At 66.7% G+C, this 22,233-nt stretch overlaps 2 protein-coding genes and 1 non-coding gene across 3 annotated transcripts; all 3 read right to left on the minus strand.

Moving 5' to 3' along the window:
- Positions 1-501: 501 nt before the first annotated feature.
- On the minus strand, positions 502-16,648 carry LOC127548762 (thyroid adenoma-associated protein homolog). Its single transcript, XM_051976323.1, has 22 exons — positions 16,598-16,648; positions 16,064-16,264; positions 14,694-15,741; positions 14,485-14,637; positions 14,284-14,393; positions 13,434-13,594; positions 13,012-13,181; positions 12,150-12,329; positions 11,828-11,991; positions 11,068-11,217; positions 10,739-10,843; positions 10,419-10,619; positions 9,594-9,744; positions 9,271-9,502; positions 8,039-8,260; positions 7,691-7,895; positions 7,167-7,370; positions 6,729-6,958; positions 5,134-5,310; positions 3,867-4,133; positions 2,150-2,355; positions 502-1,543 (listed from the first exon to the last, which is right to left on the minus strand). Exons 1-22 carry the CDS (start codon positions 16,646-16,648, stop codon positions 1,140-1,142), a joined length of 4,992 nt encoding a protein of 1,663 aa, XP_051832283.1. The 3' UTR covers positions 502-1,139.
- Positions 3,661-3,779, minus strand: LOC127545999 (5S ribosomal RNA). Its single transcript, XR_007949872.1, has one exon. It is a non-coding gene; the product is annotated as a 5S ribosomal RNA (ribosomal RNA).
- Positions 16,649-16,704: 56 nt separating the features above from the next.
- Positions 16,705-22,188, minus strand: LOC127548769 (uncharacterized). Its single transcript, XM_051976336.1, has 11 exons — positions 22,107-22,188; positions 21,368-21,686; positions 20,509-20,686; positions 19,253-19,339; positions 19,130-19,157; positions 18,738-18,886; positions 18,406-18,528; positions 18,172-18,292; positions 17,728-17,870; positions 17,391-17,478; positions 16,705-16,931 (listed from the first exon to the last, which is right to left on the minus strand). The coding sequence occupies exons 1-11, from the start codon at positions 22,186-22,188 to the stop codon at positions 16,786-16,788; spliced, it is 1,464 nt and encodes a 487-aa protein (XP_051832296.1). The 3' UTR covers positions 16,705-16,785.
- Positions 22,189-22,233: the final 45 nt, after the last annotated feature.

Here is a 22,233-nt window from a genome sequence, read left to right on the forward strand (position 1 = left end):
GGGTAGGTAGCCAGCCGGGCAGAAGCAGCCGGGTGTCTGGGCCAGAAAGCGTTCCTCCTCATCTCCAGTCTACACACATCTGCACGGCTATTGCCCCATACCCGAAATGCCCTCCCTCCTCTCTCTTTCCTCAGAAAATCCATCAGGACGAAGCTTAAGCACTTCTTCTGCAGGAAACCTACACTGGTTCCCCTCCCCCACTCCTTCCCTCTCTTCCTCCCTCCCTCTCATTTAACGACTTTGTTTAGACTTGTATTTGACAATACCTTTCCAGTCCTATGATCTCTCCCATTGCAGATAACCAAGGAAGGATTGGTTTCTGCAGCCCCTGGCACGGGGCCTGGCACACAGCAGGCACTTAATACATGCCTGTTGACATCCCTCATCCAGCACCACTTGCCTGGGCCCTGAGAAATTAAATCGCTCCCCCTCCCCACCATGAAATTAGATTACTTAGGATGGAAAGAAATCCAGTGTAGACTAAGGAATAATTACACACTGTTAGCATATTATAAAATATATTTTTTCTGTAAATGTTCGTGCATTTCTTTCTTGTTCAAGTCAGACTTGGGGGTGGGGAGGGGGACGGGGGGCTCCGCGGGCTCTGCCTCAGCTGGCGACGACGAACCTAGGGGTGCTTGGAGGCCAGCTCGCCCAGCCCCTCCCTTCCAAGGACGGACAGCACAGGCCCCTGCCGTGTTGGGGCCGGGGAGCCCCCGGGTCACCCCCATCTCTGGAGGAGGGAAGCGCATGACGTAAGGGAGGGAAAGCTGGTTTTCAGGTGGAGACACAACCTCACTAATACAGACAAAGTGTGTGATTGTGGGCAGATGGCTGCACCCTCCTGAGCCTCTACTTCCCCATCTGCAGAGTGGGAATGATCAGAGCAGCACAGCTAGCTGACAGACCTCCGGAGTGGTTGTGAGGTAGTAGCACATAGTAGGTGCTTAATTAATGTTTACTGAGCATGGATGGGTCACCACTAACGATGACGCTCAGTCGCTCACCGCGCGGTCTTTTGGAGTCTCTGCCCCTCTTAAAATGAGAGGTTGGATCAGCCGGCTCCCGGGGTCCCCCTCACACTAACATCCTGTGACCTCCAGAACCCTGACCACCTGATGATCAGTGTGTCCTGGTGGCTACAGAGAGAGAAGGACGTCGAAGCGGGTGGGGGAAGGGGCCCCAGGGGCTCTGTCCGTCATGCCCTTTGACCCCCCCGGCTCCCTCAGGGCCCCCCCCAGACACAGCCCCTCCGCTTCTTGGGAATCCCCCGGTGCCATCGACAGGAGCACTTGACCTCTCGGCCAGCCCGGGTCCCTCAGCTGAGGAGCCATGCCGTGCTGGGAGAGCAGGGCCCGGGCCCGCGCCCAGGCCCGCCTCAGCTCCCGAGAGCTGGCTCCGGACTCCACGGCCTCCCCAGCCCCCCCGGCCCGCGGGACCTCCAGGGCCCGGACCACGAGCTCGGCCTCCACCAGCAGCACGGCCAGGGCCGTGTGAAGCTTGGGGCAGCCCAGGGCCTTCAGCAACAGAGCGCCGGCGTCGCCTGAAACACACGGGAGATGGGGGCGGTGACGGGAAGGCCGGGGCCCGGCCTCCGCTCTGAGAGGAAGGCGGGGGTCTGGCACGAGTGTGTGGGGGAGGGTGTGTGCACATATGTTGTTACACCCTGATGCCCCCCCACCTTGTCAGGCTCCTCCTCAGACGTAAGTGTCCCTCACACCCTCCTCCACACACAGGCACATCACATATGCAAACACAGCACACGCGTCTACACAGGTAAACAGCATATATGTCTACACAGGCAAGCACAGCACACACTGCACACACATGTACCCCTCCCCCCCACAGACACACAATGCATTCATACACACGTGTACCACATGCATAACACCCACATGTGCACGCACACACATACATACATGTGCAACCCATGCCCCTCCCCCCACACGTGTGCACACACATGCTAAATTCATTCCTAAAGACCCGAGCTCCTCGGGGCCGGCCCTGCCTGTGTCCCCTGCCCCTAATCCAGGACCTTGTGCAGGACGGTCCCGAACACCTGCTACTCCCACTCAGCCAGGCCCAGGCTGGGCCCTCCCCCACGGCGAGAACTTTTCTGGCCCCCCTGGGCTGACGCCCTCGCACCCACCTTGACTCCACCAGAGGCAGCAGCGCTGGAGGCTCCGGAGGACGCCAGGGGCTCGAGCCTCTGCCCACTGCCGGGCCCGGGCCCTCAGAGGCGCCGCATCCCCCGCTCTGTCCAGCAGCCGGAGCAAGAAGGGGAGCAGGAGCTGGGCGAACACGGCCGGCTCCGCGAAGAAGTTAGCTCCGTCCTCCTCGTAGAGGCTGGGGGTCCTAGGAAGGGGCGGCCGTGTTAGCCCTGCCCTGCCCCGGCCCTGAGCGTGGCCAGTCCCGCTCACGCGGCGTGGCTGCCGGGGCGCAGGGTCCCATTCTGGGGCGGTCACGGGCCAGGCAGAAGCAACGGCTCCCGGCCACATGCGGCTCGGGGTTTTAGCAGGCCTCTCCTTCAGTCAGTAAGTGAGGCTTCCTGAGCTGGCCGGCCCTTGCACAGGGCCCCAGGCCAGGCTTGCTAGAATCTGCAAACCCTGGCCCAGACCAGCCCCATCCTAGCGGCTGACCCAGGCTAGCCCACTTCTAGCAGTTAACCCAGGCTAGCCCCATCCTAGCAGCTGACCCAGGCTAGACCCCTTCTAGCAGCTAACCCAGGCTAGCCCCATCCTAGCAGCTGACCCAGGCTAGCCCACTCTAGTAGTTAACCCAGGCTAGCCCCATTCTAGCAGCTAACCCAGGCTAGCCCATCCTAGTAGCTGACCCAGACCAGCCCACTTTTAGCAGCTAACCCAGGCTAGCCCATCCTAGTAGCTGACCCAGACCAGCCCACTTTTAGCAGCTGACCCAGGCTAGACCCCTTCAACAGCTGATCCAGGTTAGCCCACTTTTAGCAGCTGACCCAGGCTAGACCCCTTCTAGCAGCTGACCCAGGCTAGACCCCTTCTAGCAGCTGACCCAGACCAACCCACTTTTAGCAGCTGACCCAGGCTAGACCCCTTCAACAGCTGATCCAGATTAGCTCACTTTTAGCAGCTAACCCAGGCTACCCCCATCCTAGCAGCTGACACAGGATAGCCCACTTCTAGAGCTCACCAAGGCCAGCCCACTTCTAGCAGCTAACTCAGGTTAGCCCCACCCTAGCAGCTGACTCAGGCTAGTCCCCTTCTAACAGCTGACCCAGACCAGCTCACTTTTAGCAGCTGACCCAGGATAGCCCACTTCTAGAGCTGACTAAGGCCAGCCCACTTCTAGCAACTGTCCCAGGCTAGCCCCATCCTAGCAGCTGACCCAGACCAGCTCACTTTTAGCAGTTGACCCAGGTCAGCCCCCTTCAACAGCTGACTCAGGTTAGCCCCATCCTAGTAGCTGACCCAAGGCTAGCCCCATCCTAGCAGCTGATCCAGGATAGCCCACTTTTAGCAGCTGACCCAGGATAGCCCACTTTTAGCAGCTGACCCAGGATAGCCCACTTCTAAAGCTGACCCAGGCTAGTCCCCTTCTAGCACCTGACCTAGGCCAGCCCTCTTCTAGCAGCTTACCCAGGCTAGTCCCCTGCCAATGGCTGACTTTCTTTTTTTTTTTTTTTAAAGCCTACAGCACCTGGTATTCCCAGGCGGTCTCCCATCCAAGTACTAACCAGGCCCAACCCTGCTTAGCTTCCGAGATCAGAAGAGATCGGGCGCCTTCAGGGTGGTATGGCTGTAGACAATGGCTGACTTTCTCTGAGGAGGGGTCCTCCTGCCCCCAGCAAATTGATCTGAGGAGCACTGGGATACATAGGGGGAGAGCCTTACCGATTAGCGCCCATCTCTTCCAGGAGACCCTCCAGATCACACTGGGGAAGATGGAGCATCAGAAGTGGCCAGGTGTCCTCACAGGCCCCAAAGTGTGTCTCAATGGCCTGTAGCACCAAGAGCAGCCCCTGGTGGGCCTGCAGTGTTGTGCCAGCCTCCCAGGGCCCGGCTCCCGCCTGCTGGGCCAGCAGACTGGCGAACATGGCTGCTTCCAGTCTCACTGCCTGGTCCTCGTCCTGCAGCAGGAAAATGCCAGCGTTCAGAAGCCTGAGGGGAGAGGCACAGTCAGGGAAACCGAGGCACGTTCAGGCCAGGGGGCGTCAGCCGAGCTATGGAAGAGGAGGGCAGGTGTGACCGAGACACTGCCAAAGGCGCCAGCCTCTCCCCTCGGGCAGCCCATGAGAGCAGCACTTCTCCCAGCCCCTGGTCTGCACTAGAACTCAAATGGGCCTTCATTATTACAGAGGAAAGGGGACTCCCACATCTGACAAGTGGTGGGGGAACCAGACGGCCCGGGGTTCCTTCCAGTTCTAGCAATAAGAACCACGGATTTCCATCTTACAGATTAAAAGACTGAGGCCCAGGGAGCGTTCACGATCACACAGCCAGCAAGACGCAAACCTAGTTCCCGTGACTCCTCGCCCAGCTATCCTGAGTCACCAGGCCCACTGGTGCCCCCCCAATATCCTCACCAGGCCACTGGTGCCCCCCATATCCTCGCCAGGCCACTGGTACCCCCACCACAACAGCCTCGCCAGCCCATGACCCTGCCACTTCTCCCTTGAGAACCAGTCACATCACCAGTCCTGTGACCCTCAGAGAGGTCAGGTCTATGGCCTTGGCCGCCCTGCGCTCCCCTCCCCCAAAAGCCCCGCCCTGACCACCCTTTCCCACAAGGAGCCCTCTTCTCCATGAGAACACAAGGCTCCTTAAAGTCAGCTCTAAACACCTGGAAGAGTAGGGGAAGCTCATGGACGGCCTGGGAAGGCCCTTCAAGGCCCTGGAGTCCCAGCCCCTCATTTCAGAGAAGAGGCAAGGAGACCCAGAGAGATGAAGCCGAAACGGGACTCGAACCCGGGCCGGGACTCCACCTGGAGCGTTCCTCCCGCTGCCCTAGGCGACCTTCCCTCCAGCGCACCTGGTTCTTCCTTCTGGGGCCCAGACTAATCCACCTGCTGGGAAACACCTCTCCAGGGTCCCCCAACCCACGCCCCCCCGGGCTTCCCTGCCAGCCCTGCTCGGGGCCGGGCCCACCGAGTCAGCTTACCGGAGAGCCAGGGCTGCTGGGGAGGGCCCGGAGGCTGCGCAGGCTCCGACCACCACCGGGACCCCAGCCAGGCACAGGGACTGCGCTGCCGCCAGTCTCAGCTCCTCACAGGCACGGGGCTCACTCCAGCGCTGGAGAACCAGGCTCCAGCGGCCCAGGGCAGGAAGGTCCTCGGGCCTGGGGTGGGCACAAAGACAGAAGGGGGGAGGCCGTCACGCCGAGAGCAAAGCCCAGAGACCCCGGCCCGGGCCACCCCCACCAGCCCCGAGTAGGAAAGCGGAAAGGGCCGAGGGGGAGTTGCGGGGTCTGTGTTCGAGTCCTGACCTGCTGATAAGGAAGGGGGAACAAAAGGAGGTTACGATGGAAAGGAAAGGTCGTCCTGGACACGGACGGCGTGAGGGTGGAGGGCGTCAGCAGCACGAACAGAGTCCAGCCCAATGGCTGCGGGCGGCCCCCGGCCCACTTGGACCCTCCATTTCTCCCTCTCTCCAGCAGGGTTGTGAGCCTGCTCCCCGCCATTTACGGGAGCTTAAAGGAGAGAACCTGCTGCCCCCAAAGCGCCATAGTCTGCGTTGTGTTCTCACTCTTTGCCCATGCCCGTGATTTCCGGGGTGAGGGAACTCCCGTCCGGAACCTCTGGCCCCAGAGAGAGAGCAGGACCTTAGGGGGGCCGCTTGGACCCGGGGCCATGTGGATTCTCTCTCGACCACAGCCCTCCTGTCCCCGGGCCCCTTCCACCACCCCCTTCCCCCGAGGGGGCCCCATGGCCAGCCCCGGAGGTCCCGAGGACGGGCAGCGACCTGCCCAAGTGCCCCCGGGGCCCTCCCGTCACTCATCCGGACAGCAATGGATCCCACCTCAGGCCCCTCTGGACGCCAGGGCTGGCCTCCGTGGCCTCTGCAAAATGGGCATGGGAACAGTGCTCGCCTCCCAAACTGCTGGGGGCCCGGAGATATGGGAACAGCGCTTTGTAAACTGAAATGCCACAGAAACGCCAGCGAGTCCAGCTGCCGGGTCCAGGGCGGGGTCAGGGGGCGCCCACAAACCCTTTGTGCATCCTCGGGGCTTGGCAGAATGCATGCAGGAGGTGCTTAATAAAAGTGCCTTTCCTGTGCCAGGGGCCCTCACCCTCTCTCCAAGCTCCCGGAGATGGCAGAGACGCTGGGCTCTCCCTGAGTGGGGAGGCCCTCCCCGGCACCTCTGCCCAGAGACCCCGAAGAGGGAGGGTGGCCGCCCTGACCATGGGGGGTGGCTGCCCTGAGGCTCACAAAACCCATTACAGACAAATGCCCGGGGAGGGGGGCACAGAGAGAGACGTGACTCCCAGTGGCCCAGGCAGCCTTCACACACCTTGACTGACCCACCTAATTTATAGGGGGGGCCGAGGGCAGATGGCTGAAGGGGCAAGGACACAGGGTCACAGCCTGGAAGTGACCAAGAGGTCACTTCACCCCACATTTACAGATAAGTAAACTGAGGCACAGGAAAGAAAGGTCATCCCGGTTATACGGGGCAGGTGACCCCAAGGTCACTAACTGCCCACCCCCACCCCCAGCAGAGCTGAGGAGTATGGGGGAGGGGAGAGGAGACCTTACCCCAATGCCAGGAGCAGGCTGAGGGCGCGCAGTGCCCGGCCCAGGAGGGTGGGGCTGGTGCCCGCCTTCTCCACCAGTGAGAGCAGCTGGTCCCTGCAGGCTGGGGGCGGGGCAGGTGAGAGTGGGTGGGCACGGGCAGAGGGCGCCTGGTGCAGGTGCGCCAAGGCCTCCAGGTGCAGCTTCAGGCCTTCCGGGCAGCCCCCGTCCCGCAGCAGCGGCCACAGGGTGTCCTGAGGGAGAAGGCCCCGTCGGAGGCTGGCCCGCCTCGCTCTGCCCCGCCAGCCCCGGGCCCCCCTCGGGAGCCCCGCCACGGGCTCGGGCCAAGCACGGGCCGGGGCTGCTCCTTCCCTGCCCCTCCCCCTCCCCGGGGCTGAGCGGCCCAGACCGGGCAGAAACGTGTTAGGCTGACAGGGGCAGAGAGGCCGGACAGGGGCTCACCAGCAGCAGGGCCCAGAGGACGCCGGCCACGGGCTCGGGGAGCTCGCCCTCCTCCAGCACCCAGGCCAGGGCGGCCCGATGCACCTCCGGGTCCGCGCCTCGCAGCAGGGAGCCCAGGGCCCGGGTCCGGGCGGGATCGGCCAGCCTCCCCGCCTCCCTGCAGAGGAAGCGGGCGCACTCCTGGCGCAGCGCGCTGGCGCCCACCTGAGAACCAAGCCGAGCTGTCAGAGGCACAGCCGCCGGGCCCCGCGGGCAGGGAGCGGTCCCTGGGGCGGGGGGCCCAAGGAGCTGCCTCTGGGGGCCCGTCCCTCCCAGCCTCAGTCTCCCTCTCTGTAAAGGGGGCATTAACAGCGCTCCCCTTGTTCTGAATCAGGGCCTTCCCTGGCTCCCCTGCCCTCCTCCGCTGCTGCCCCCTGGTGGGCACTTGGTGGTGGAGCCACCCTGGGCCCTGGATGCCGCCCCCCCTCCCCCCTTCATGGCACCAGGATGTGAATCTGAGTTGGGGCCGCGTACGGGGCCCCTACCTGTGTGTCCGGCCCAGGAGGGTCCAGCTCCTGGGTCACAGCGGCCTCGACCCGCTCCAGGAAGCCCTGGCTGCAGCCACTGGTCAGCAGGGAGAGAAGCCGCAGGTAGGCCGCGCGCATCAGCGGGCAGCGCTGGGCGGGCGTGAGCAGCCAGAACATGGCCTCCGCCTTCTGCGCAACAGCCTCCAGACCGGGGGGGGCCCGGCTGCCGACAGAGAACAGCACGGGCTCAGCCTGTGCCCCCCCCCCCCGGCCCACAGGCCTCTGGTCCCAGACCCCCCCCAGCCTGAAGTCCAGGCCCCGAAGGGCCTCCCCGGGGGGAGGGGGCGGCTCCCGGGATTGGCTCACCGGGCGCCGTCCTGGGCCACGAGGGCGTGGGCCTGCAGCAGCCGCCCGTGCAGCGCATTGTGGGGGCCGGGCTCCAGCAGTCCCTGCAGCAGGCGGAGCAGGACGTCCTCCAGTTCCGCCAGAGGCACAAAGGGCACCAGGGCCCGGGCAGCCATCGCCCGCGTGGCGTAGACCGGGCTCTCTGAGAGACGGAGCAAACACTCCTGGAACCGCGCCGCAGAGCTACGGAGAGACCCCCCGCACGGTGAGCCCCCGGAGTGGGCCTGGGCCAGAGGGTCGCGCCCCCAGAGAAGGCCAGGCTTGAGTGAGCTCAGGCCCTCCCTGGCTGCCCTTGGTCCGGCTGGCGCCTGCAGCCCCCTCCCCATCTCCGGTACGCTGGCACAGAAACCAAACATGCGGCAGGGGCCGGGGACCGGGGTCTCCAAGGGGACAAGCGGGAGCCAGAGAGGGGACCCCGGACGCCCCCTTTTCTCCATCCGGTGGCGGCCGCTGTTCTCTATCGCTTCTCCGGGAGATGTGGGACCTTGTGTTTCCACAGAAACTAATGCAAGTAACATATATTGTATCTAGGATATACTGCAACATATCCAACATGTAAAGGACTGCTTGCCATCTGGGGGAGGGGGTGAAGGGAGGGAGGGAGGGGAAAAATCGGAACAGAAGCGAGTGCAAGAGATAATGTTGTAAAAAATTACCCTGGCCTGGGTTCTGGCAATAAAAAGTTATTATTAAATAAAAATTAAAAAAAAAAAAAAAGAGACTAATGCAAGTAAGAAACGTTCTGGGAAACCGAGTCTGGTTGGGGACAGATCTGGAGTCCGGACTAAAGCCGAGAGCCCCGAAGGGCAAGGAAGTGGCTCAGCTGGAGCGTGTGCCCAAGGGCTGGGGGGGCGTTAACCTGCCCCCCAGGAGGAGCTAGGACTCACAGTAGTGATCCCCCCAGCCCCCCTGCGGGGCCCGGCCTCCCTCCCCCCCACGGGGCCCGGCCTCCCTCCCCCTCCCCCCCCCACGGGGCCCGGCCTCCCTCCCCCCCCCCCCACGGGGCCCGGCCTCCCTCCCCCTCCCCCCCACGGGGCCCGGCCTCCCTCCCTCCCCCTCCCCCCCCCCGCAGGCCCGCCCCCCCCCCCCCTGCGGGGCCCGGCCTCCCTCCCTCCCCCTCCCCCCCACGGGGCCCGGCCTCCCTCCCCCTCCCCCCCCAAGCCCCGGCTCCCAGGAGCCCCCGGGCCCAGCACCTGCTCAGGCACTCCGTGCCGGGCTGCAGCTTGGCCAGCAGGGTCAGGACGGCGTGGAGGTCGGGCCGGAGGCGGCTCTCCCCCCGGCGTCCCAGGGACGAGAGCAGCGGGGCCAGGAGAACGGCCTCCAGCGCGGGGAACAGGGTGAAAAAAGCTTGCGGGCTCAGGCCCTTGTGGGCGCCGCTGCCCTCGCGGCTCAGGCTCTGACCCAGCAGCCGGCCCTCGAGGGCGCCTGGGGAGGCAGAACCGGCCCATAAGCCCCGGCTCAGCCCGAGCCCCGGCCCCCGCGAGGGGGAGAAGTGGCCGCAGAGCCCCCCACTCACCGAAGAGCTGGCTGCCGGCGTTCCTCATGGCCCAGCACGGGGAGCCCAGAGCCCCCAGACACAGCGCGAGCAGCGGGCCGGCCCAGGCGAGCATCGGGGCCCCCAGGCCGGCCCCCCGCACCAGGGCTTGGAGCACGTGCAGAGCGGAGACCTGCCGGAGAGCGGGCGGCCCATCACCACTGGGGCTCCTGACCCACCGCCCGCGTCCCAGACCCCGGGGCCCCTCGCAGGGAGGGGAGCTAAGGGTCCGCGACCCACGGCCTCCAATGGGGACGGACCAGCCCCCGCCACGCTCAGAGCAAGGGCTTCACACGCTGATGATGAAACGGGGTGGGGGGAGGGGCCTGAGAATGGGGGGTGGGAGGGGCCTGAGAATGGGGGGATGGGAGGCGCCTGAGAATGGGGGGTGGGAGGGGCCTGAGAATGGGGGGATGGGAGGGGCCTGAGAATGGGGGGTGGGAGGGGCCTGAGAATGGGGGGTGGGAGGGGCCTGAGAATGGGGGGTGGGAGGGGCCTGAGAATGGGGGGTGGGAGGGGCCTGAGAAGCGAGGTCCCGCTCACAGAAGGGCCTTGTGGGGGGCGGCGGCCGGGGCGTGCCCAGCTCTGCCTGTGGCTGAGGAGCCCCGACAGCCAACAGGAGCGACCCCCGGGGAGTCGAGGCCGGGCCCAGCCAGAGGAACAAACGCGGCCGCCCGGAGCTCCTACGTGGGGTCCTGTCAGGCTGAGGGAAGGGTCCTCCCCGGGGACCCTCATCCGACTCTAGCCCCCGGACCTCTGCAGGGCCCTCCCAGGCCGGGGAAGGAGGCTCCCGGGCTCCCTCCTCACCTGCGGCAGGTCCAGAGTCTGGTCCCAGACCTGAGGCAGGGGCCTCTGGGCCAGGTCCAGCAGCGTCCCCACACAGCGGGTCAGCAGGGGCCGGGCGCCCGTCGGCGGCTCGCCCGCCACGATGCACTGGATGAAGAGGGGGAATCCCGCCGCCCGGCGCGTCACGGAGCTGTTCCGGGGACCCCTCAGCAACTCCAGGCCCTGGGAGCAGACCAGTGTGGGCGGGGCTGGGCCCGCCCCCTCCCTCTGCCCCAAGCCCCCCGAGAAGCTGAGCCCGAGCCGGGGTGTCCTCTGCCCTACCCCCCCCCGGGGGCAGCTACCTGGGCCAGCAGCTTCTGGGGCAGCTCCTGCAGCTCGGGGGCGGCCTGGCCCAGCAAGGCTCTGCAGGCCGACGTGAGGCCCGAGGCGCAGCCCTCCAGGGCTCCCTGGTGGAAGGAGGAAGGGGGGGGGGGGTGAGAAGGTGGGGGGAGGGGGAGAGAGAGGAGTGGGGAAGGGGGGAGGGGAGTGTGGATGGTGGGGGAGAGGGGATGGGGGGCGCTGAGCCTTGGGCCCGGCTGTACAAGCACGGAGGGGACACGGGGAGGCCACGGGGTGCCTGAGCCCCCCCAGCCCTCCTTCCTGGAGGGCCCCGCCCCGGCCGGTCACTCACCCAGTGCCGGCACCTGAGCAGCAGCCCCTGCAGGGTGGCCACGATGGTCCGCAGGCCCTCCAGGGGCACGAGCGGCGGCCCCGAGCCGGCGACCGGCGGGGCCAGCAGGAGGGTCTTCTCCGCCAGGCCTCCCAGAAGCAGCCCGGTCTCCTAGGCGTGAGCGCGGGGCGTGAGCCAGGCTGCGGACCCCAGGGCCCAGAGCCCTGCTGGGGACCCGAGAACTTTGCCCCGAAGGGCCTCCCGCCCAGGTCAGGAGGAAAGGCCCAAGCCAGTTCCCCTCCGCAGCCCGGCCTGCCCAGGGGCAGCTCAGAGCAGGCAGGGCCCACAGGGGCGGAGGGGGTCAGGGGCCTGGTGGGGCAGGGGGCGAAGGGCACACGCAGCAGCCTCCAGCCCCCACCCGGCCCCACAAGGGGGCAGCCAAGGCCCACGGGCACACTGCCAAGCATGGCGCCCCCAGCCCACTCCCCTTCAGAGCGGCTCCCAACGTGCTCCAGGCCTGACCCCGCCCCTGCAGCTTCTCTGGGGGTCCTGGTTCCGGGTACTCGGGGATGACTAAGAAGCCCCCCGGCCTTCTCTTCCCCACACTCGACATCCCCAGTTCCTTCGCCCAATCCACGCCGGCCCCGGACCCTCCCCCTCGGGCTGCCCTCCCCCCCAATGCTCCCCGTGGGCCCCCCCCCCCCGCCTCAGGGAGGGTCTCCCTCCTTCAGCAGGTGGGGGGAAGGGCAGCCCTGCCCCCAGCTCAGCGACTCACTCTTACCTTTGCAGAGATCCAGCAACAGGTCAGGATGCGTCCCTGCTCCTCGGACAGCAGGAGGGGCGGCTCTCCCTCCTCCCCCGCCTCGGGCCCCAGGCCCCCGGCCCGGCTTTGCCACACTGCGGCATTGATGGCCGAGCCCATGGCAGCCAGGGAGGGTGCAGCAGCTGCCAAGGCAAGGGCGGGGTGAGGGCAGCCGTGGGGGGGGCTGGGAGGGGGTCGTGGGCGGCAGGCCCGGGGGCATCCGGGGGGGCTTCCCCGAGGGAGGGGCCGATGGGGTCCCAGAGATGCCGTCTCTGCTGCGGGGGCCGGGGCGGGGGCCCACCTGGCTGCAGTTCTTCGGCAGAGCCTTGCAGGACGGCCAGGAGGAAGGAGGCGACCTCGGCCAGCGTCGCCACGGCAGCCAGGAGCAGCTCCCGCCAGGAGCCCTGCAGAGGGGCCCGCCGCATGGACGGCTCTGTGCAGGGGGCCTCCAGCAGGCAGCGGCGCAGGGCACACAGAGGTCCTGGGGGAGGAACACGGCTCGTCAGCTCCTCCGTCCCTCCTGGGCCCGCCCGGCTCCAGGCCTAGCCTGGTGAGTGCCCCCAACCTCCCCCCCCAGCAGCGGCTGCCTTCGGAGGGGGCGGGGAGTGGGCAGGGCCAAGGCAGCAGGGAGGGGCAGAGAGGGGGAGGGGAGGGAGGAAGGAGGCTGGAGGGGGCGGCAAGCAGAGGCACAGTGGGGATGATGGGAAGGAAGAGAGAGCATGGGGGGGGGGGGAGGGAGGATGCCCTGGGGAAGGAAATCAAGGAGACAAGGAGGGAAAGGATCAAGCTGGGGCACAGTCCTGAGAGAGAGAAGCGGGGGGACACCGGGAGGGAGCACTCAGCCAAACAAGAGGGGGGACGCTGTGAAAAAGAGAACCGGGGCACGTAGTGAGGGACAAAGGGGGACCTAGAGCAAGCCTGGGAAAAGGGAAGGAGGGCTCGGCCCTTTGTGTGAAGGCACACAAAGGGAAGGGATGGGAGAAGCAGGTGCCCAAGGCCAGGAGGGAGAACAGAGGGCACACACTGGTGAGAAGTGAGGGCGCCCAAAGTGGGGAGAGAGAAGCGAGAGCGCACCGAGGAGAGAAATGGGGGCGCCCAAAGTGAGGCGAGCCCCAGGGGCTGCAGGGGGATGCACGGGGGGACGGGCAGGTTAGAGCTCCCACCGTGGAGCGGCTGGGCACAGGCAGCCTGAAGCAGGTCGTGCCGGGCGGCAGCGAGACGCTCTTGCAGCAGCCGGAGCAGGAAGGAGTTGAGAATGAGGCTGGGGCAGCCCGGGGCCGGGCCCTCCTCTTTGGGCCTGGGGACTATGTTCTGGAGGGTATCACTGTCCACTCTGACAAAGAGAAGGCACGTTGCCGGCCTGAGCCCCAGAGCTCGGGACAGAGAAAATGTCCTGGTCCCCTCCAGCTTCAGGGAGCCAAGACCCCCGAGCCCCGCCGCCTCCTTTTCCCCCAGTGGGCCTCAGGGGCAGGTGGTGGAGAGTGACCCCAAAGGGAGACCCTCAGGACTGAGGAGGGCAGGAGAAGGGAGGGAGGGAAGTCTGTCTCTGCCCACCCCGCCCCCACTCTCCAGCCCAAGGCCTTACTTCTGCAGCAGAGTCTGCATCATGAGGGCCCCTGCTTCCACCTCCTGCCCGCGGGCACTGCTCAGGGCCTGACACGCCCGCTCCAACAGGGCTCCGGCCAAATCCACGGGCAGGGCAGGGGGGAAGTAGAGGTGCAGAAGGTGGGTGGCCGGCTCCCGGATCTGGGGGGGGGGGGGGAGCAGAGGTCGGAGGCTTGAGGGGCCTGGCTCAGGCTCTGCACCTGCACCCCGCGTTAGGACAGCACCCTCCGACCCATCTCCCTGCTTCTAACCCAAATGTGGACGGGCCGCAGACCTGCCCAGAGTCCTGTCGTCCTGGCTCTCATCCCCAGCCGCCTCTTAGACCTCCTGAAGCATCCCAGACCCCTCGGGCCCTCCCCTTTCTGAAGATATTTCTCTGGGAGGGGAGTCCTCATTCCTCCCCCCCCCAGGCTCACAGAGTGAAGGTCATTCTCAGCTCCTCCCCTGCTCATCACCACCCCCATAGCCAAGCTTTGCAGCAGAGGGAATCTCCGTGCAGGGAGGTTTTTGCCTCAGTGACCTCACAGTCTGGACTAACTGACCCCCGCCCCCGTCCTAGGACGTCATCTAGCTCCTAGCACTAGAGCCGGGCGGGATCCCGGAGGCCCCCGAGTCCAGAGGAGGAGACAGGCCCAGGATCTGAACCCTGGGCTTGGACTCCACGGCCGGGGCTGCCGGGACAGGAAGGCTCTGCAAACACTCAGCTCCCCTAGACATGTCACAGATTCATCAGACCTGGGGGGTGGGGGGGAGGTCACTCCTAAAGCCGAGGGTGGGGCCCCATCCGCTCCTCCCCGCCTCCCCGGCACCCCCTGCCTTCCCGGTCTCACCTCACTGGTGCTGTCCTGAAGGCAACTGAGCAAGGCCAGCAAGGTGGCCCTTGAGGTGAAGTCCCAGCGGCCGCTGCGCCTGGCCCAGCTCAGCAAAGCCGCCATGTTGGCTGTGGGGCGATGGAGAGGGCCGGGGTCAGCGGGGAGGGGGTGGAGGTGGCAGGAGGAGGGTGAGAACAAGGTCGGAGGGGGGGAACTCACGGGGAGGCTGGCCCTTCTTCCTCTCGGGGCTCCAGCTGTCCGTGCACGTGGCCAGCAGGGCCTCCAGCAGGAGCAGGGAAGTCCTTCGGCGCTGGAAGCCCGAGGCCGGGCCCAGCTGGGAGACACTGAGCTGCAGGAGCCACTCCACGAAGTCTGCGGGTGACAAGAGGAGGCTGGAAAGGCCCCACACGGGGGCCTCCCCCAGGAGCCCACATTCTCCCCCAGGGGGCCCACAAAGCCCGCCGGGAGTCCACGTCTCAGGCGCCTGCGGCCCCCAGCCCACCTCCTTAAGCCCCGGTCAGAGTCCACTCCCTCAGGTCCCACCCCCAAGGTCTCCAGGGTCTCCAGGTCTCCAGCTCCCTCCCCAGCCCAGCAGGGCCCCAGCAGCAGCCCAGGGAGCAGGCGTGGGCTCACCTCCGGTGAGCAGGAGAGGCTCCGGGCTGGGCCTGAGCCTGCTTCCCCCTGGCCGCGGAGCACAGCCAGGGCACTGTCCCGAAGCCGGCCTAGGAGCCTGCTCACGGTCGCCTGCAGCAGCTGCCGGAAAGAGGCCGAGGAGCCACTGAGGTTCAGCCAGAGGAAGCCCTGGAGGACGGCCAGCTCCTCGGGGCCGGGGGCCTGGGCAGAGCCAGGCCCCCCACACAAGAGGCTCGCCCCCGCCAGGCGCACGGCCTCGTCGCCACACGCCAAGCACGCGGCCACGCGGGCCGGGAGCTGGCCGGCTGCCCAGGGGGCCTGGCCCAGAGCCTTGCGAGTCTTCTGCAGGGCTGCCCAGCCCCGAAGGCGGGCCAAGCCCGGGCCTGCAAAAGCCTTCTCCAGGAGGCCGGCGGAGGCCGGGAAGAGCTGGAGGGTGTGGGGGAGCAGGGAGCTGGCTGCCCGGCCCTGCAGGGCCGCCACTGGGGACTGCAGGGCCTCCGCCACGGGGGGCAGCCAGTGCCGGGCCCACCGCTCAGCCAGGGCCTCCTCGCCGGCCCCGGCCCCTGGGACGGCCCACTCCCCCCGCTGGGCTTGCAGGAAGCAGCGGTAGGTGTCCACGGCCGGGGGGCTCAGGGGATTGGTGGAGAGGCAGAGCAGGAGCTGCTGCGGGAGCTCAGGGAGCGCAGCCAGGACCTGGAGGGACAGGGCCACGTCAGCCACGGCGCCCGCCTGCCAGGCTACCCCCTCCGACCACAGGCCCACCCGGAAGCCCAGGAAAGGGGCACCGTGCCCTCTGCCCGCTCCAGTCGGGTCCCGCTGGCCATGGGCCACGGGCCACGGGAGCTGTGGCCGAGAACCGCCCAGGGCTGGGAACGCCCTGCTCCCCCTTCCTGAAGCCCCAGTGCACCCTGGGTCAGTTGCCTTGCCCCCTCTACCAGGCACTAGCAGGGAGCTCCAACATCCTTCAGTCTGGCCCAGGAAGGCCACAGGGCCCCTGCTCGGCCCTGGCCATGGTGCTGAAATGCTGCCCACCAGGACTGGGGCTCCCCCCCGCCCCCCAGCCCTCCGCTGCCCAGAGCAGCCGCTAAAACCTGGCTCTGGGAGCCCCTCATCTCCTCCCCCTTGTCCCCCCCCACTGTTCTGAGCCCTGAGGGAGGGCGCTCACCCTTTCCGAGCCCAGGAAGGGAAGCAAGGCGCAGAGGACGGGGTAGCGGGCCTTGGTCGGCCAGGGCAGGCCCCGGACCCTCTCTAGGAGCTCCTCATAGAGGGGCCGCTCTGCTCCATCCCCGAGGTGCTCGCACTCCTTCCCATAGAGCTCCAGAAAGAGGCTGAAGGCGCGCAGAGTCGCCTCGGACAGGCCTTCCAGCTGTGGGGAGGCACAAGCCCCATGTGCCAGAGAAGGGCTGCCTCCTCCCCCTCCCTCCCCCTCGCTCCCCTCCCCATGTGCCAGGGAAGGGCTGCCTCCTCCCCCTCCCTCTCGCTCCCTCCCCCTCCCCGTGTGCCAGGGAAGGGCTGCCTCCTTCCTGCCCCTCCCCCACGCAGGCTTTGGCACTTCTCCTCTCTCTCCCTCCCTCTCTCAGCCGCGCTGCCGCTGGTGGAGACGCCTCCGCCTGCTCTGGGACTTGGGGCTCGCGCCTGGGACTGCTTATCACTCCCCCCCACCCCGTTACAGACCCGGGGCTGCCCCCGAGCTCCCAGCTGGAGATCGGAGCAGGAGTTTGGGGGCCCAAGCCGCGGGTGTTTCCGCCATCATGGTGTCAGACCAGCCCCCGCAGTGTGCCCAGGGCCACATCCCTGGCTCCATCTTCCCGGGCCCTTCCAGGGGCCTCGCCGCCCACTCTGCACAAGGGACTCCGACACCGGGAGGAGAGGGAGGCCCAGCCTGGCCTAGGGGGAGTCTCCTACCGGGCTCTCGGTGTTGCTCCAGATGAACTGAGTCAGCCGCAGGGCCCCCTGGGAGGTCCCGCTCAGGAGTCGCCCCATCCAGATGCCGGGGGTGCTTTCGTGGAGCCGTCGCAGCCACAGCAAAAAAGCTGGGAAGGGGCAGCGGACACTGTCAGGCCCCTGGCCCTGGGGGTCTGTCTGAGACCCCCTGTGTGCCCAAGGCCTTCCGGTGAGGCCCCCAGGCCAGGAGCTTCATCCCACTTCCCAGGGCCCGGCCCTCGCTCGGCCAGAACCACTGTCCAGTATCAGGGCCGCCTGTGGCCTCCTCCCCTCCCACCCAAGGCCAAGACTGTTGCTGTGTGGGGACTCTGGCTTCTCCCCAGAGGAAACCTATCCCCAGAAGCTCTGCTCCCAAACGCCAACCTAGGCCTGGAAATTCTCCTCCTGCCCCAGGCCCCCAGCCCCAGCAGGCCCCAGGTCCCAGGCCCCCAGCCCTAGCAGGCCCCAGGCTCCAAGCCCCCAGCCCCAGCAGGCCCCGGGTCCCAGGCCCCCAGCCCCAGCAGGCCCTGCCCCCATCATCCATTCCCACTGGCCCCAAGAGTCCTCACCCTGCAGGAGGAAGGCACGGTAGTCCATGTTCTTCTCGCTCCAGCCTGGGCCAACGGGGGGTATCAGGGCCCCCAGCAGCAGACAGGCCTGGGATTTGGGGGGAAACGCTATGAAGAAAGTGGCCAGCGTGGCCCCAAGGCTCGGGAGCAGAGGAGGGGGCCCTCGGGGACAGCCTCGCCCAGGCAGGGCAGACGCCCCTGGCAAATCCCTGGGCTGACATGAGGATGTGAGGGCCGAGTGGGGCCCCTCAGCCCCTCTGCCTCCTCATTCCTCGGTTCAGGGCACCCTTGCCACCAGGGCCTCCTCCAGGCCCCCCAAGTCCAGGCCAGGACTCACCTTCCCCCCAGGGGGCCTGAAGGTCAGGATGTCCTTCCTGCAGGAGGTCAGAAGGCCTCGGCTCAGCACCAGGTCCTCCAGCCCATCGGGGTTCATGGGGGGCACAGCCACCCGGAGCCCCCCAAGCCTCTGCTCCCCAGGGTCTAAGGACAAACCAACCCGCTCAGAGGAGCCTCCTCCCTTCCCCTGACCGCTCCCTCCGGGCCGAGGCCGCCCAGACCGGCTCCGCTTTCGGCCAGAGGCTCCCTGAGGTTCGGCTCAGGGCCCACTAGTGACACCCCGACTTCCCGAGGAGGCTCCTGCGCCCTGAGTGAGAGTCCCGAGGGCAGCCCCGGGAGTCCGGCCGACGGCCCGCACTGAGTGCAGGGACACTGCTCGGCTCGGGCCCGGGGCCCGGGAGAGGCCGGGAAGGGCTGGCCTCCGGCTCGTCTCTCGCAGCCTCACCTGGGCCGAGCAGCCGCAGCAGCTGAGACACCGCGCCGGCCCCCGCCTCCGGCGTGGGGGCCGCGTTCACCAGCATGCCCAGGGCTGTGCCAGCCAGAAGCCGGGCATCCTTGCTGGCCACCTGCAGAAGGGCAAGAGCTGAAGCAGGCGGGCTCCCCTGGGGGCGGTCAGCAGGCCCCGCCCCCTTGGCCCGGGCCACAGGGCTGGCTCTCAGCCTCAGAAAAGTCTCCTCACCTTTCCCAGGACCACTTGCACCAGGGACTGAAGGATGCTTGCCAGGGGCTCCCCGCCCCCTGCTGGGCTCCAGGTCCGGGCCCCCACCTCCTCGGGCATGCTCTGGAAAAGCTGGAGGACTAGCTGTGGGCAGAGATCGGGCCCATCCCCCGGTGTGACCGCCAGCCGGCCCCGCCCCCCTCCCACGGGCCCCCGGAGGGCTTTGGGGCTCTGGGGGCGGCCCTGAGCCCCCCGGGGGCCGCCATCAGGCAGCGCACTCATTGGGGCTCTTGGCCGTGACCGCTCGGGCCCAGCTTTCCCGGGTGGGGATCCAGGGAGAAAAGGGGGCCCACCTTCACCGCGTGGCAGGCCCGCTCCCCGGCCCCGGCGGCGGGGTCCCGTAGCACGGAGGCCAGGGTGGAGGCCGCGCGGCCCAGCAGGCTGCCCAGGGCGTGTCTCCAGTGTTCTCGCGCCAGGCTGCTCTCCTCCAGGAACAGACACACTGGGCAGAGGGGCCCGCGGGGTCAGGCGGTGGGCACGACGAGGGATCCCCCACCCCAAGGAGCCCCGCCAAGCATGGCCCCCCCTCCCGGGCCTCCCAGCTCGAGGTCGGAAGGTGGGCGGCCAGAGCTGTGGCCCCGGTTCCCAGGACAAAGGCCTGGCCTCTGCCCATTCTCTGGCCCCGTCCCTAGGGACGGGACCCAGTCTCAGAATGGGGGAGGAGCGGGGCAGGGGAGGAACTGACCTGTGCGAAGCTCTCCCAGAGTCAAGGCCTAGAAGGGAAGGGAAGGGAGGGGCAGGCGTCAGCCCCCACAGAGGGCCCGGGCCCGTCACTGCCCACCCCACCCCCACTCCCAGCCCCCCTCACCTGCTGGCCCTGGGTCAAATGGCCCAGCATCCCGGCCACTTCCTCGGACGCCACGCTCTCCCTCCCTGCAGCCAATGTGGCCACAATCTGCAGGAAGGGCAAAGGGGGTGAAATGCAACCAAAAGGGGGCCAGAGCTCGAGCTGGGGGGGGGGCTCTGTCAATCTGTGGGTCCTTGAGTGGGCTCCAGACCCAGAAAGCTCCTCTGCTGGAGGCCCCCAGTGTCGCTGTCATGATATCAGCTCCCTGGGAGCAGCTTCCCAACTGGGACCAACCTTTCTTCCTCCTTTCTTCCCTTCTTTCTTCTTTCCTTCCTTCCTCCTTCTTTCGCTACTTCCTCGGTCCCTCCAGCCCTCCTTGCTTCTTTCCTTCCTTCTCTTCCTTCCCTCCCTTCTTCTCTCCTCCATCGCTCTCTTCCTTCCTTATTCTTTTTCTCCCCCTTTTCTTCCTTCATCCTTTTCTTCCTTCCTCCCTCCTTTCTTTCCTTCCCTCCCTCCTTTCTTTCCTTCCTTCTACCTTTCCCACCTCCTTTTTTTCCTTCTCTCCATCCCCTTCCTTTTCTCCTTCCTTCCCTCCCTTCTTGCCCTCCTTTATCCCTTCTTCCCTTCCTCCTACCCCCTTCCTTTTTCTTCTTTCCTTCCCTCTCTCCCTCCCCTTCCTTCCTTCCCTCCTGTTCTTCCTCTCCCTCACTTCTTCCTTTTACTCTTCCCCTCCTTTCTTTTTTTCTTCCTTCCTTCGTTCCCTCTCCTCCTTGTTTCTCTCCCTCCTTTTTTCCTCCCTCCCCCCTTCCTTCCTTCCTCCTCCTGTCATTGAAGGTTCTCCCCATCTACGTTCCCATCTCTGGCTCTCTCTTTACCCCCCCCCCATGCACCGTGGGTTCCCCGCCCCCCTTCAGGGCACTTGCTCGTGCTGGTCCCCCCTCACTCAGACTCTCAGAGCTTTGGACTCAGTTTGCCCCTTCCCCTGACCCGGGCACAGCCCCTCTAGGAGGAAGCTGTACAGCTATCAGCAACCCATTTGACAGATGATGAAACTGAGGGTCTGAGAGACTGGGGGTGACGGGGTCCCAGCCGGGAAAGGACGCACTCCAACTCCGAGACGCCCCCTCCCGGCCAGGCCGGCAAGTTCAGGGTTATGGGGTCTCCCAGCCTGACCGGGGGAGCTGGCTCTGAATCCGGGCCCTGCCCTCAGTGTCACTGGGCGCCCCTCCCCCCTCCGGGGCCCGGGGCAGGGGAGGGCGGTCTGGGCGGGCACCCACCTTCTCCAGCTTGCGGAAGGCCCCCAGGCTGCCCGTGGCCTCGAGCTGGCAGCTCAGGAGGCAGCGCAGGAAGGGCTGGGCCTCGGGGGCCGCCAGCTGGGCCCAGGCCTGGCTCAGAGCGGGCAAGAGGCTCCCGGCCTGCGCCAGGCTCTGCTCCTGGCACCGGCGGCCAGAGGCCCTGCAGGGATAGGACGGTGCGCTGGTCAGTGACCCCCCTGGGGGAAGGGCGCCCCCACCCACCAAACCAGCTGGCACTGAGCCCCTCCCCCCGCACTGGGCTCAGTCCCGCCTCGGCCCCAGCTTAGCCCAAACCCAAAACCGAAGGTTTCATCGGCCCCCCCCTCACCCCCCCCTAACATCCACGTGCGCCCCCCCCCCCCACAGCGAGTGACCTGGGGTGGGGGTGGGGCTCTCGGGGAGCCCGACCTTGCTGGGGCGGGGCGGGCCATGCTCGCAGTGCTCTCCCTCCCCCGTGCAAGGGCGGGGGGCCCGAGGTGACGCGGGCTCAGGGGGCCTCAGGCAGGAGCCATGAAGGGAGACAAAGGGAAGGGCAGACTTTGCACACGGTCAGTGCTTCATAAATGTTTGAATGACAGGGATATGGAGGACTCTGGGAGAGACAGGTTTGCGCAAAGAGGCAGAGAGACGCAGGGCCCGAGCCCCAAACCTAGACAAGCCCAGAAGTCAGAGATGGAAGTCGGCTCCATCCCTTAGGCGTCCGGCGCCCCCTGGAGGCGGAAAATATCTCGGCACGGGAAGGACAGAGGTGGGCGGGGCCTCGCTGAAGGGCGGGGAGATTGAGGGAGGGATCCATTCTAGAGGGAAAGAAGCCGAGGCTCGGGGGCGGGGCCCGGCTCACCCGGCGAATCGTTGGAGCATGCGCAGCAGTTCTAGCAGGGCAGGCGGCGTGGCAGGGCCGCAGCTGGCCAGGCAGAGGCGGGTCTGGTGCTCGGCGCCCATGGAGGCGGTGGCGACGGCCCCTGGCTGTCGAGAGGTTTCCGGCGGGTCCGTGATTCGCGGGGAGCGAGCCTCCGGCGTGCACTCCCGGCTCCGTGCCGGCTTCCGGGCCACCGAGCGCGGCCTTTCCCCCCCGCTGGCGCCTGTACGCGTACGCGATACCGGACAGCGCCCCCAGCGGCTCGGAGGGCTGTTACCCGGGGAGGGGCGGGGAGCCGAGGCTGCGAGAAGGGAGGAGGTAGAGGGAGGAGCTAGAGCGCCGGGAGGGCGGGCTGCCGGAGGCCCGAAGCCGACTGGGACCCTGTCAGAGATCTGGGACCAGCCTGACCACTAGTGAAGACACGGGGATGGGGAGGGACAGGGCTCGGAGACCGGAAAACGGTCCGAGACAGAGTCACCGAGCTTTGAAGAAGCCTGCGCCTAGCGGGTGCCAGTGCTGGGGAAGGAGGGACAGGGACCCCGGAGGGAGGCCGAGGCTCCGGGAGGGCTCCTCCTGCGGTTGACCGGCTACACCTTGTTTGCACGTAATTGTTTGCCGTTAGATCGGCGCTCCGTGTCCGAAGAGATCGTTTTCCTCTTTCCTGGTTTTTAATGCACTTAATCACACTGCCTGGCATACAGCAGACACAATAAATGCTGACGGCAGCTGAAAGAGTCCGGGAGAACGGAAGGCAAACTGAGAAGGGACAGCGTCTCGGCCGTGTCATGTCCTGCTCCAGTCATGGCCGGTTTTATTCTTTGCTAGCACATAGGATTTGGTCCACCCAC

Source organism: Antechinus flavipes, chromosome 1 (assembly GCF_016432865.1).
Source record: "Antechinus flavipes isolate AdamAnt ecotype Samford, QLD, Australia chromosome 1, AdamAnt_v2, whole genome shotgun sequence".
Taxonomy (NCBI): domain Eukaryota; kingdom Metazoa; phylum Chordata; class Mammalia; order Dasyuromorphia; family Dasyuridae; genus Antechinus; species Antechinus flavipes.

Bases quoted from the DNA above. Each gene is read 5' to 3' on its own strand.
- LOC127548762 (XM_051976323.1), bottom strand. From the start codon at position 16,648: ATGGCGGAAACACCCGCGGCTTGGGCCCCCAAACTCCTGCTCCGATCT. The intron at 14,394-14,484 runs GTGAGTTCCCCC...ATCGCCCCACAG, and splicing joins GAAGAAGGGCCAGCCTCCCC to CCAACATGGCGGCTTTGCTG. The intron at 13,182-13,433 runs GTAAGGCCTTGG...TCTCTTTGTCAG, and splicing joins ATGCAGACTCTGCTGCAGAA to AGTGGACAGTGATACCCTCC.
- LOC127548769 (XM_051976336.1), bottom strand. From the start codon at position 22,188: ATGACTGGAGCAGGACATGACACGGCCGAGACGCTGTCCCTTCTCAGT. The intron at 21,687-22,106 runs GTCAGCATTTAT...CCCTTCTCGCAG, and splicing joins CCCGGACTCTTTCAGCTGCC to CCTCGGCTCCCCGCCCCTCC. The intron at 20,687-21,367 runs GTGAGCCGGGCC...CTATCCCTGCAG, and splicing joins ATGCTCCAACGATTCGCCGG to GGCCTCTGGCCGCCGGTGCC.